General features: G+C 34.2%; 1 protein-coding gene across 2 annotated transcripts in view; it reads right to left on the bottom strand.

Annotated features, from left to right (window-relative positions):
* LOC145259114 (phosphatidylinositol-3,5-bisphosphate 3-phosphatase MTMR6-like) overlaps nucleotides 1-14,621 on the bottom strand; it is a 126,681-nt gene that overhangs the window by 26,387 nt on the left and 85,673 nt on the right. For both annotated transcript variants that reach the window (XM_080116782.1, XM_080116781.1), the window contains exons 3-7: nucleotides 12,426-12,588; nucleotides 7,152-7,303; nucleotides 4,721-4,849; nucleotides 1,947-2,081; nucleotides 114-246 (exon numbers count right to left, since the gene is read on the bottom strand). In XM_080116782.1, the coding sequence (XP_079972908.1) occupies nucleotides 114-246; nucleotides 1,947-2,081; nucleotides 4,721-4,849; nucleotides 7,152-7,303; nucleotides 12,426-12,588 (712 nt within the window). The remainder of the gene's footprint in view (nucleotides 1-113; nucleotides 247-1,946; nucleotides 2,082-4,720; nucleotides 4,850-7,151; nucleotides 7,304-12,425; nucleotides 12,589-14,621) is intronic.

Genomic DNA, 14,621 nt, shown 5'->3' with positions numbered 1-14,621 from the left:
GCACCAAAAAATCAATTCAATAATTTAAAATATTAATTTAAACATTTTTTAAATTAATATTTTAACAATTTAATTAAAAAGAAATAGTACAAAAATGCTCTCAATTTAATTACCTTCAAGAAGCTTTTGCAAGCTACTTCGCATGACATGAATATTTTCGATACCCAAAAACTGGAATTTGATGTTTGAGTAAAAGCTTTCCCTCTCATAACCTTTTCCAGCAGCTTTGTTAGCAACAGCATTGATCTGATGACAAAAAAAAAAAAAAAAAAAAAAAAAATAGAAATAACAAAAAAATTATATGAAGAAAAAAAAAAATTCAAGGAACACAAAATATGTACATTGGTTGTTTTTTTTTTCTGAACATTTTTAAACTCAATTCAATCACAATCAAGAACAATATTCCGAACAATCCAAATGATACAGAAAATAATTGTCATTCTCCATCTCAAAAATATACAAACATCATACCAAAAAAAAAAAGGAACAGATTTATTTAAAAAAAAAAAAAAAAAAGATATAGACTTGGCGGCATTTGCATTTTAAATTTGGAGAAACAAAAAAAAGATTTTCGCCATTCACCAACAACGCCCAGTGTGAATGGAGCTGAAGACAGTCTGAGGTTACATCGGTCGAAATGTTGTGAGAAAAACAACCAAGATGAGAACAATCGTCCAAATAATCCAAATAATATAAAAAATAATTATCCATTCTTATCTCAAAAATAAACAAACATCATATCAGAAAAATGGGATGGACCTGGATGTATTGTAAAAAGAAAAAAAAAAAAAAAGAGAAAGAAATAGATTTGGTGCTAGTTGAATTTGGAATTTCTAATGGCTATGTTTGTTGGGGACACATAAAAAACAAACGTTTTTCACCAATCAATAATAACATCCAGTGTGAATGCACTTGAAGAAGGTTGGAGGTTACATCAGCCAAAATGTGAGAAAAACAACTAACAATCCAGATAATAAAAAAAATAATTATCAAGCATTCGTATTATTTAAATTCTTCGAACTACTGTTCTCATCTTGAGTATCATTTTCACAATGTTTCAATCAATGAAACCTCCAACCTTCTTCAGGTACATCTTGTCAAACTCAGAAATCTATCAATCCTGGGAATCTGCAGTGGAGTTTAACAGAAAGATTTCCAAGTTCAACAAGATATACCTTAAGTTTATCAATGCCTAAATCTTGTGTAGAGAGCACAAACTAGTGACATGTGCAAGGGTATCAGATCCAATATTGAACAGCCATTGAAAAGCATTGCAGAATTAAAAATATATTTTTCAAATCTCTTTTTAAATAAAACAAATTAAAATAGGAAGACATTTTTCTTTTAGAAATTTTCTTGAATGAATCAAAACAATGTAAGCTTTTTTTTTCTTTAAAACAAATATTCATTTACCTTTAAAGACATAGAAAACGCTTCCACCTCGGTTGAGGCTTTTTCAAGCAGCTTTTTGTTAATCATTTTTTTCCTTCTCTTGGAAATGTAAACATATTTCTTTTTTCAAGTTTTTAAATTTTCATTTTTATTTTTTTTTTAATTTATTTATTTTTTTAATCTATGTTTTTTTTTTAAATAAAATTTTTTTTTAATGCAATTCTGAATTTTTAAGATGAAATGTGAATGCTTGTGTTAATTTTTAATTTCAGGAAAAAATTTTTATTTAAAAAACAATAAAAATTTAATCATTTTTTTCCTCCTCTTGGAAATGTAAGCATTTTTTTTTTTTCAAGTTTTTAAATTTTCATTTTGATTTTTTTAATTAATTTATTTATTTTTTTAATTTATGTTTTTTTTTTAAATAAAATTTTTTTTAATGCAATTCTGAATTTTTAAGATGAAATGCGAATGCTTGTGTTAATTTTTAATTTCAGGAAAAAATTTTTATTTAAAAAACAATAAAAATTTACTCAAGAGTTGATAAAACTTACCTTTGGCCGTGTGTCAACAACATACATAAATGGAGAATTAGGATTTGATTTAAGGATGGCATTAAGCATTTGTTCATCTTCTAAACAACGGGCACTGAAACCAGCCAATGGTTGGCTACAACGACAAATGGCAGCCTACAAAAGAAAGTATCAGTATATTTTTTTAAGTAATTTTCAGTATCTATTAAATACTTCAGAGTAAAAGAAAACACGATCACGATTTGTAATTTTTCTAAAATAATTAAAAAATATGAAACATGTTAATTTGAAACAAGGTAAAGCTCCAAAATACAGAATAGGTACAAAACGCCCTCCCCATGTTAAGAATGGCTTTTTAAATAATGTTATTATTTCAGCACAGCTCACTATCCGGATAAGTACCAAACATTTTTTGTGTGTGTTGGCTTCTCTACTAAACATCGTTTTATGAACAATTTTTTTGGTCAGCTTCAACATTTTAAAATATTTTTTTAAACACTCCATAAGGTATATTCGTAAATGCATAGTATTAATTATTATTATAATTAATACTATGTTTTTTGTTTATTTTAATTAATAAAAAATAGACTAATCACTAACAATTAAATACATTGTTTGTTTTTTTTTTTTAACCAGCCATGAACAGTGGGTTTTATGCATTAAATGATTATTGTGGCACTATATTTTGATAGTAACATGGGCCATTGTGCTCCTCCCCACCCCCACCCCCCAGCATTGCCAGGAGGTGATTGAGTCTCGTGCAAAGTAATACAGAAGAAAGTGAACCACAAAGCAATTTTGATTCCCTCAATCTTTTTTCCATTCCGTCAGCCATGGAGTAAGACGTATCTTTTTGTCTCTCCGTAAATGAAAGGGGGGGCACCCCCCTCCCTCAGCACTAGTTAGGGCTAGTTAGTTTTAGAGCTAATTGTGAAAATTAATTATGATCAGTAATTTGTAATTATGATCTGTAATTTGTTTTGTAATATTCTGTTTGTAAAATAAATAGACAAGATTATTTCTCATATATATTGCAACTTCTGTATGTCGTGCATAGTTTTGTACCTGCCTCAAAATGTGGAGACAGTCCTAGCATCAAGACGATTCCAGCCAAAGGGAGCCACCAGAGTGAAGATGTAGTCCTGACTGAAAGAGCCAGCCACATCCAACATCCTAAGTATGCCTTTAATCTTCACCAAGATAAAAAGACGTCTAACCGACAGATACTGGCCAATTGTTACAGTCTGGTACGGTTTCTAGGACATTTAATGTAACATTTGGGTCAGTCACGCCAATGATCAGAAAACCTTAAAACATTTTCGGACATGGCATCATCATACTCAAGGCAAAATTCTTTAAACCTTAAATTTTAGATATTTCCTAACGTGATAATGTTGATGAATTAAAAAGGGTTGATATGCCATGGAAACAAATGTCAGAATTCAGACAGTAAAAACAAAAAAAAAGCTCATAGAAAAAAAAGGAAAGAAAGAAAAAGTTTGAACTGTCTTAAACTAGCCCCACGGTCGCCTGAGTGTTTGGAGGTGTGTGTTAAGCAAAATAAAAAGTGGTAGTAGGCAGGCAGGCTCAAACCCACAACACAAAGGCGGAAAAGAAAGTGCAAGAAAATCTGACGTCTTACCGCTACGCCATGATGTGACCAGAAGTGTAAAGTGTTCAAATTTAACATAGTCAAGCTAAAAACAAAAGATGACTTGAAAAAATGGCATTGCTTTTAAACCTCTTATGAAAGCAAATTAGATACGAGGTCGTTTTTAATGTGGGGGAAAAACCAGTTCCACTCTGGCAAGTATCTAAATAAATAGTGATTGTCTCAGTATGAAGGGTTTCCCCTACACTGACCAAGGACCAATTACAGAACAGATGCTACCCGGCCGGAAGGCCAGGTAGTTGCGCTCAATAGTCTCACTTTATTTATATGAAAAAGACAAACAAACAGTAGAGAGACGACTGCACAGTGGGAATTTTGTTTAACTCGATCAAAAAAAGATAGAGACGATGTCCGTTTGCGAATCTGAGATATTATGATTTAGGAAGTATGAGAAAACTTCTCCCGGAATCTAACCGATGCGAGAACCCCACCCAAAAAGCCTTTCGTGGACATAAACAAACGCTTGCGCTCATTTGCCCTTTATATAAATAGATGCTTGTAGGGGTCATAAAATCATGGACTTTTGGTTTTTGCCAACCAGTTGTCCAAAACATTAGCATGTTCTGTGTAGCGACTATGTAATATTTGTCTATATATATATATATATATATATATATATATATATATATATATATAGACTAGCTTAAACTCTCTCTAAACGTTATTTATTTCTTTCAAATTCATAAGCAGATGTTGAGTTCTAAAGATGATCTTCTATTAAATTTAACATTTCCATGATTTCTATTAAATTTCAGAGACGTACCTTGATGTACATATCCCCGACAAACCCGCTTAGCAGCAAGATCTCACCTCTTTACTGTTGTTGTCCCTAAATGCCAGAAAGCTTTCTATGCAAATAGTTTCTTCCCTCGAACAGCTAGACTTTGGAATTCCCTTCCTGCTTCTCTGGCTGAACTGATATGCAGAAGTTTAAATGTAATATAAACAAATATCTTGTTAATCTTTCCTAGACATGGCCCCAAATAGTAGCCCCTTATGTCCAAGTGGCAATATGCTTTGTAAGGGGTGAACATGAGTAAAAAAAAAAAGATCTGAACAGAACTTGCTGGATATTTCAAAGGAACGTGAAGAAATCAATGAAATAATTGTAATCCGAATTTACCTCATTTTCTCTGTGGTAATAAGACAAGACTGGGAGGCGGCCTCTACTCCGAAATTTAGAACTGCCAACTAAAACTGGAGTGGTAGCTGTAGCAGGAACATACAGGTACCTAGGGTAAGTATCACAGATCTGAAAGAGAATAAAAAAAAGAAAGAAATGAGTTTTACAAAAAAAAAAAAACATATATATATTTATAAAACTGTATGTCTGTCACCATTTCTTCAAACTGTACCTCCTATCAGACGAAAGGTCGCAGAGTGGCGCAAGGCAGCTCAAATGATTGTATCTTTTGTGAGCAATTTTTTTTATAAATCTTTACCCAGTCAAAATAGTTGGTAAGGGTTCAAAATTAAAAGAAATGAAAACTTGGCAAGCATAAGTTGACTTAAATTGCTCTTCTATGCATGCGCAAATATACATAGATTTGAATGTTAATCTTAGTTTATTTTTAGCTATTTCTTAACCAACTGACAATGGCTGATTTGGTGACATCTCAAGCTGGAGTGCTATAAATTTTAGTTTCAGTTTCAATTCTAGTTGATGGCAACTAAGTCATATTTTTTTTTTTACTTTTGAAATCACGACTATCTATTGGGTACGATATAATATGAAATAATTGATAGCAAATTAACTCTAAATACAAAATCTGCATAAATTCAAATATCATACTTAAGCATACTTTATGACTGGGTAATGCCAGGCATTCCTTGGTAGTGCAGATATAAATTGTAAAAATAGAATCGCTAAAATAAATATGGCAGATGTATATGGCAAAAAAAGTATACAAATAATTTAAAAACTATACATTACATATTCCAGAGATGCAACATCATTTTATTAATATGGGTAGAGTGGGTTTGTAACACTATTTTGTATAATTTTTTTGTTTTAACTTATTTTTACAAACTTCATGTATTTAAGGGTCAGCTTGCTGCCATTTGTCTTGTTCACATATATTGATAAATACTGTATGATTTTAGAACCGATTAAACATTTTAAAGAGAGTAAAGCCACTGAGCTCGAATCTATGTTCACCCCTAGCCTGACTTTCATAAAAACACTCGTCTATCTGAAACCATTATCTATAATTTCCCCAACTTTTTATCTGTGTCTAAACATAAACGTAGATTCCATGAATAAAGCTTCTTTCTTAGAACTGCACACCTGTGGAACTGTTCAGTTTTCCTGCTTTCCAACTGACTATAATATTGTCGTCTTCAAGTCCAACGTAAACAAGTTCTTGATGAGCCGTTCCCCTTAAGTAATCCAATTTACCAAATTTCCACTACTAATGATTACAATGGCATTTTCCCATTGACTACTGTACACTCATTAACCTTTATCCTTGATTGGCCTCCGGGCCTTGATAAGCTTGATAAGTGGTGACTCTTTTGTAAAAAAAAGAAAAAAAACAAGGAAAACATGGGAGGAAGTGATAAAGATAAACTTGAGAGAAACAGAGACAAATAAACACATGGCCAGAGATAAGTTAGCTTGGAAGTCAATTACTAAAAGCTGTCCAACATATGCCAGCATGATGTAAAACAGATGTTAAAGTGTATATGATGATGATGATGAATTGAAATAGTATTAACAGTGAATGGAGTTATCTCCCCTTTACAGATTGACTGGCTCTGGATAGCTAGAGAAAACAGACAGGAAACAAAAAGAAAAAAAACAAAAAGAAAAAAAACAAAGAAAATTAAAATCCATTCAAATAGCAATAAAAAAAATAAGGAGGTAAAATTCTAGCGATTTGCAGAAATCATCTTTTCAATATTAAAAGAAAATGCAGATTTCGACAAAAAAGCTGCATATTCACCTAGGTAGGAAGGCTTTAGCGATTTAGGAGGTAAAAACCAACTTTTCTGTATTTGAAAACAAAAAAACAAAAAACAGAATTCTGCTAAAGTGGAAACTCGCATCCATGATGACTGTAAAGATCTGAATATATATATTTTTGAGGTTCTTGTCTAGTACCCCTCCATATTAGGAAACAAAAATAAAGAAAAATCTGTATAATGCATATACTCGTGACAAAACAAAAATATCATATTCTGAAAATCACATAAATTGATCAAGTAGTTTTATTTTTATAAAGAAAATCAAATTTTATAAGCATCCAAGACATGACTGTCTCGCCCACTATTTTGAAAAAAAAAAATCTCAAAAAAAAAAAAAACAAAAGATAACTCAACAATAATTCCAACTTGCAAGATTGATGTTCTAATGTCTACAGATTTCCATTAATTGCTTAAAAATGATTTTCTTTGTAAAAATAAAACTACTTGATCAATTTACGTGATTTTTGGAATATGATATTTTCGTTTCGTCACAGGTACATACATCATGCAGATTTTTCTTTGTTTTTGTTTTTTTAATATAGAGGAATTCTGGACAAAAAACATTTTTATTTGTTTTATTTGCTTACATCATATTCTTTATTGATGTTTGTCAGGACCCATTTGCTGTTTGGAATGCCCATTCGCTCATATTCCATGCGGAAGTTGAACATTTCCCAACCATAACTTTGTGGCATGGTGTCGGTTGTATAATGGAATGCGTACAGCTTGTCGAGGCTCCCTGCGAAAGAAAGAAAAAAAAAAATCTATATAAATAAAACAGTGGATGTATGTGTATCTGTGTGGAAAGATTTAACCGATAAATGCTTAAACTACTGGCTAAATAACACTGAAATTAACACGAAGTAGTAATTATCCACAAGTAACATGTTTGTTCAGATGGATGAATAATGCATACAGAAATATGTCGACAAGTTGAAATACAAAATGCTCATTTCAAATTGCCGACACATTTCTATTACTTTTGCACATGCGCAAATTCATTCATAGACTGAAGTTATTTAATTTTAAATATTTTTATCTATTTGTCGATAGTTAAAATGGTAGGGAACGCGGCTGGAGCATTAAATGTTTTGATTTTGATTCTGGCTGATGGCACCCAAGTCAATTAAAAAAAAAAAAACCTTTGAAATTAGTACTATATATAAGGTACAATATAATATGAACCAAAATATATTTTAAGCATATTTTATGACCGGGCACCGTCACTCGTAATCAAATAAAAAAAAAATCTATAGTGAAATTTATTAACTCATCAATTCAGCAGAATTTGGCACGTCTGCATTTCAGGTTTTTAAGAGATTTTTGGGGTTTTTTTTTCACTTTTGAAGAGTTTCACCTGAGACAAGGGAAGACAATTAGGAAGTTTATTGAAGTTTTGCAACATTTTTTTAGTAAATCAAAAAGTAATACAACAGAAGTTTACAATATTTTACCAGCTCTCCTATCCAAAAGGAAGTGGTGATGGCTAGGGGAAAGGTCTCTGTATGTAATTGTAGCAGTTTTAAATATTATTTAAAGAAAGAATTCATTGAATTTGTGAGCATTTTAATAGTAGATAGTCATGAGTGTAGGTAAAAAATCTGCAATATTTTTATAGACAATAAACCCTCCGCCATCAAAAAGAGATGGTAATGGCTGAGAAGATCTTTATGCATAAGACAGCAATTTTAAAATTATACTATACTAGCAGGGGTGCCCGGCGTTGCTCGGGTGTTTGGAGGTGTATGCTGTGCAAAAAAAGCAAAAAAACAAAAAAAATGGTTAATTTTTTAAAACTTTGACCCCTATTATGATCCCTTAAAATTTATTGTTTCGGGCTCAAATCACTTTATTAAGTTAGATCCATGTTCAAGGAACCTAAATCTAAAATTTCAAGTGTCTAGACCCAAAATTGTCGGAGGAGTTTGGTAGAGTTCTTAAAGGTCAAATCGTTGAAATTTGACCCCTTAACAGCCAAATTTCTGGCTGACACCCGTCACATCGATTTTCCCAAATCTCAGTACCCGGTATTTCAAATTTCGAGTCTATAGACTAAAAATTGACAGAGTTATTGCGTAGGGAAATGTACACAGACAGACAGACACACAGACAGACAGACAGACACGTTCACTTTTATAGATATATAGATTTTAAACAAATAATTTACCGCATTTGCAAACACCTTAAATAGCAGATAGTTATGAGCGTATGAAAAAATCTGCTACATTTTTACAAACTGTAACCCTTCCCATCAAAAAAGTGGATAGTGTAGAAAACAGATCTGTGAAATTCTAGTATCAGAAAAAGCTTGCACACACAGACAACCCATTAGCAACTTCCAGTTTAATAATAACCTCATGGCAAATTGTCGCCCTTAGTTGCATAGTTCTTATAATCACCGCAAATGCTTGGTAGCGCAACTAACTTCCTGTTGCCACGCACATTCAAAAGACAATCTCTTTTCTCCATTAACATGTTTAGAGAATGACGCACTGAATTTCATCTCCTTGTAAACATGGATTTACAACCTCAGATTTTATGAATCGGCACCTAGAGCATCTTGCTACCGTGGACACCAAATGCCTTCTTTAAGGTCAACGTATTGTAATCGCACAAGCCAAGGAACTTTTTTTTTTTGTTAAAAATGTTTTTTCACCTCTAACAAATGCCACTAAGTCATAAGGGGCTACAATTTGGGACCAGATTTGCAGGATATTATGTAGGGAGTTGGGCAGCAAGATGTCTGTTTACATTATACTTGAACTTCCGCATGTAAGTACAGTCAGGGAAGCAAGGGTATGGGAGGAAATTCCAAAGTTTACCAGTTTTAGAGGAGAAGCTATTTGAGTAGAAAAGTTTACGGCATCTAAGGGTCTCTACAGTGTAGGGGTGGAATTTTGTTGCTTGTCAATTTTGTAAGGGGAAATTACGTCAAGTGGGTCCTAGTGCTATGAGCTCGTCTGAGCACTTGTAACCTTGTAAAGTACTTGTAAAACAGGCACAACAAGGCCACATTTTGGCGTTGGGATAGAGGTTGGAGTTTAGCTGATATTGTGTGACCTATTAGAGTTCAAAAAAGAGTCACCAACCTATCTAGGAGTGAGAGACCAGTGGCAGATGCACCAGCCCAGATGTGACAGTAATATTCCATATATGGGCGAATAGTGGTTTTGAAGAGAGACAGGTGTGAGTAACCTTAATGGAATCAGGTTTGACTTGCGAACATTTACAAACTGAACACTTCATTCATATGTGACAACACGCCTGACCCACCTTTTCTAAGATCCACGTCATCTTTAGTAAAACATTATATATATATGAACAATGTTTTGCTTGTGCTGAACTGGATCGATGATGTGGACTTATCGACATGTTATTTTGAGAGTAAAACAAATACTTGTACATGAAGGAGCTTCAAACGATGAAAGGGGATTATGTTCCAATGACGGATAGTTAGAGAAATGTTCTTTGACTAAGAAGAAGAGTGGTGTATATGTGACACCACGCGTAATCCACCGACATAAAGCCGACCCCCCCCCCCCAATGTCGTGTGTTGTGGATTTTTCGTTCAACTATTTTTCTAATTGCCAGATTGTCATTGTTGCAATATTTTGGTTGTATTAATGGGGTATGATCCCACACAGTCGGACGATTCTATTTATAAACGATGCTGCTAAGAACTGATGAATCAAATTAATTCACGTTCTGCTACCAACCAATCAGAAACCAGAATTGCTTCATAAATATTAAACCTTTTCTGGAGCAATTTCACATGTTCTTTTCCCGGGTTTCGACACGGTAAGAATATTTTGTTCTGTGGAACTGTCTACTACAAACAAGTCATCTCCCAGGACTTGTGTGTAACAGCGAACCATCTGAAACCGTTCTAAAAGTCAAAATGACTTACACCTCTACAGTCATTTTCTTGCTGGCAATTGTCGATGGGAAAGAACGTTTTTATTTTTTATTTTTTTTTTTTACAAGGTGGTCACCACTTATCAAGGCCCGGAAGCCACTCATAGATAAGGGTTAGTGGGTCCACAAAGTAAAAGAATCGAGTAAAGCGAACAGGAAAAACAAAGACACCAACGTTTCATATATATTTGATGGTTGGACTTGTGAGTGTGTGTATCTTCTCCTTGTTCCATCGATGTTACATTCGTCTGTCAGTCGGAATTCATCTATCTCGCTGTCAGCTCTAAATGACCCAGTGTTGTTATATCAAGTCCCCCACCAAGGCTTACCAGAAGTTCCCCCTTTAAGCATCTCATTGATCTACTGTCTGTCCTTGTTTACGGTGCTACAACCTGGACAGTCACCAAAAGATTGGAAAGAAAACTAGACGGCACATACACCTGTATGCTAAGAACAATATTAAATATATCTTGGCAAACTCATCCCACAAAGCAGCAACTTTATGGCAATCTACCTGCCATATCTAATACCATCAGAGAAAGACGCCTACGATTTGCCGGTCATTGTCTGAGGAGCAAGCATGAACTGGTGAGCGATGTATTGCTATGGACTCCACGACATGGACGCGCAAGCAGAGGATGACCTAGATCCACGTACATCCAACAAATAGCACACGACACCAACTGTGAGCCTGAGGATCTGAGGCAGCTGATGGAAGACAGGAAACTCTGGAGAGGAAGAGTCACATTTGTCCGGGCAAGGAGCCCGTCATGATGATGATGATGATGATGATTGATCTACTCCCCATCCCGTAAAGTGTCATTGGTTTTCTTTGTTATCTGTTCTGTAGGTTTCTATTGTCATTGTCAAATCTAAAGGCTCAATCTAAAAATACCTACAGATTCATTGTTTGTTATTTCCTCTTTCTTTGTTTAATCTAAGCCATTTCCTATTTCTTTGTCTATTCCCCCCCCCCTCTCAGCACTTAGTGACTCAGGTCCACTTTATAATATCACACATATGTAAAAATGTATGGTTGTCATAATTGTGCTGACTTCATTAAGTACACAAATAAATAATAATTGTAATCAAATGTAGCGATCATTGCTTCTAAATCTCTTTTATCTTCTCATTTTATTCCACTACAGTAGTAATGCCTGGGAAGAAGATTTTCATCCATAATGTAGCAAACTTAAAATAGAATCTATCTATCTATTTTTCTATCTATCTTCCTATCTACTATTATATAAAAGGAACTCTGTGTGTGAGTTAATTCCCTATGGGCTCTGAAATGGGTGGGCTGATTTTTATGAAATTTCACACCAAGGCACGTCATGTATCTGGCAGTGTTTTTAGATAGGTTTTGGATCGGAATGCCTTTGATAAGTATTGATAATCAAAATGATTTGATGAAAGAAGGAACAGGCAACTTTGACTAAAGTTAATGCCTTATACAATCTAACATCACAAGTGGATTTGAGAAGTCTTATTATTGCACAAGCGGAAAAGCATGCCATATAAAATCAACAGTAGTTTCTTTGATATAAGGGAAGTGTTTAAAATAAATGTTTCCGTTTAGAGCACAATTGAACGATGATACTTGACTTTTGCATTTTAAACTTTAATTCAAGCCATTATATATAAAAATAATTTTATAAAATCAACAGTATGTTCTCTACAGTGCAATGTAGTCTACAATGTACCGTGGATTAAGTCACTGCGAAGAGGCATGTGAAGCTTCTTCCCAGTGCATCGTGATGGGTCTCCGACTAGAGCAGGCAATTGATTGATTTGATGGAAAAAATGGACGATTTCACTGATTTCGATGACAATAAACATATGGAAATATGAAACATTTGTTGATCATCATTCAATCTCAGGCAATGTTGGGTCTCCCTGCTAGTAGAGAAAATTTATACAAATGAGAAATAAATAAAATTACTGACCTGGTTGGGAAAGTTTGAGTAAAGAAGTGTAAACATCTTGACAGTCTCTTTCCCGTGGTATAACGAATGTGACTGCCATAAAATTCTTATATTTTATATGCAAAGGACTGCCCGCAGTTGTGATAGGATGCTTTTCCACACTTCCAATGTACATATGGAGAATCTGAAAAAAAAAGACATTTTTAAATTCCAATATATAAAGGGTAGTTGCTTGTGTTTGTACGTCTGTCTGAAAGTCAAAAACTACAAAACAATCACCAACAAAGTTATTATCTTCTTGATCAGCATTGCGCTGGATGAATATCTAAAATTTAGAAAGAAAAGAAAAATTCATTCTCTGGGAGGTCAACCGGACCAGGTTTCGTTAATTGTTGAGGTAATTTTTTTCAGTGTTATTGTGTATTAATTTGAAAAGACACTGTGGTCTTATTAATTCAGGAATCTGATCTATAAAAATGGAAGGTAAAGCCTGGGAGGGTGAACCTCGTAGGATTGCTCAGAATGAATACCTGAGCCTGACAGATAAAAGACCACCAAAATGGTCCAGTTTCTGCCGGACTGATTTCCGAGATTGGAACCTTGACTGGCGTGTAACAACAATTGTAACCGAATGTGCTGGATGAATAATATCTAAAATTAAAAAAAAAAAAAATTCATTCTCTGGGGGTAAACTGGACCAGGTTTCATGATTAAGGGAGGGGCATTTTTTCAGTGTTATCATGTAGTAATTTGAAAAGGAATTGCTGACTCATTACTTGAGGAATCTATTATATAAAGCTGAGTTGTGTATGTGCGTGTGTATGTCCAGGTAGAGAGGAATGGGCTTGGCAGAGGAGAAAGAATGACTTGGGGAGAGAAAGAAGCAAGTTAAAAGAAATAGGTTACATTTTTGCCCCGGGCAATGCCAGGTAACCCAGCTAGTTTCAATACAAGTGAATCACAGCTATTGACACGGCTTCTTCTTTGCGTGTCTTTGAAGAATACACTGGTTATACAACAGTTTCATATTCTTTTACATTATTGCTACATTAGTCTGCAGTATTTTTAGTATAATCATTGTGGGTAAATATCTACTGCCTTCCCATCACAGCAAGACATGACACAAGGTTTGAAGGTAGTCAAAATCAAGCTAGCGCCTTAAAGGAGGAGCACTCTGGCTATGCAAAAAAAAGTGCCTGGATAGCCCCATCAGAATTCTTAGGCGGTAAACAATACACTTACTCCATCTGAAAGATGGGAGGCAAAGCCTGGGAGAGTGGACCTCGTAGGATTGCTCAGAATTAATGCCTCAGCCTGACAGATAAAACGGTCACCAAAATGGCCCAGTTTCTGCTGGACTGATTGCCGAGGTTGGAACCTTGACTGGTGTGTAACACCAATTATAACCGAATGCCAAATGAATGGCGCGAGTAATACAATTAGTGTGAGAAGGTTAGTAGATATTTACCTCCCTTTCAAGGGGAGCAGAATTGAGCCAGCACTCCTAAAGAAACCTTGCAATATTATTGTACCTATTTACTATGCCTCCCCACAGGACAGAGTTAGACACCAGGGTCGGTTTTTAACGTGGAGAAAAGGTACAAAAATAAAAAATTGTCTCAGTCGTGAAGGATTGATCCTCCACCGAAAGAGAACAAGAAATGGAAGTGCAGCATCTGAAGAACAGATACTACACTTTGATCTTTGTAGGCTTTTTGTTAAAACTATAAAAGTATTTATCTAAGTAATCTGGTTAATATAGTGTCAGAATATATCTGGTTATTACGGTTAATCTCTAATATCCTTATAGGAGTCTGTGACATATTACCATTGTATGGACGCCTGGCGTGAACTGAAATCCCACAAGATCATCATACCATCTTTAGAACAAACAGATACTATCTTTGGATCCAAGCTAGAAGACTAAGAAGATATATTTTAGTTTCATATACGACCCAAAAAACAACATCCTTTAAAAATTTTTTTTTTTTTTTTACATTACGTCTTTGGTGATCGGGAGATCCTTTTTATTAAAAAGGAGGATAACATACTACGAACATTAAATTAGCGAATCTACATACTAATTTAATGTTCGTAGTATGTTATCACTTTCTATCCTCCTTTTTAATAAATAGGATCTCCCGATCACCGAAAATGCAATGGGTTTTTTTTTAATGATGTCACTTTTGGGCCATACGTTTTGAAGAAAACGTTTTT

Source organism: Euprymna scolopes, chromosome 34 (assembly GCF_053919585.1).
Source record: "Euprymna scolopes isolate OS-2025 chromosome 34, ASM5391958v1, whole genome shotgun sequence".
Classification (NCBI taxonomy): Eukaryota; Metazoa; Mollusca; class Cephalopoda; order Sepiida; family Sepiolidae; genus Euprymna; species Euprymna scolopes.
The sequence above is the reverse complement of the archived record's forward strand: the minus strand, read 5'-3'. Positions and strand labels throughout refer to the sequence as shown.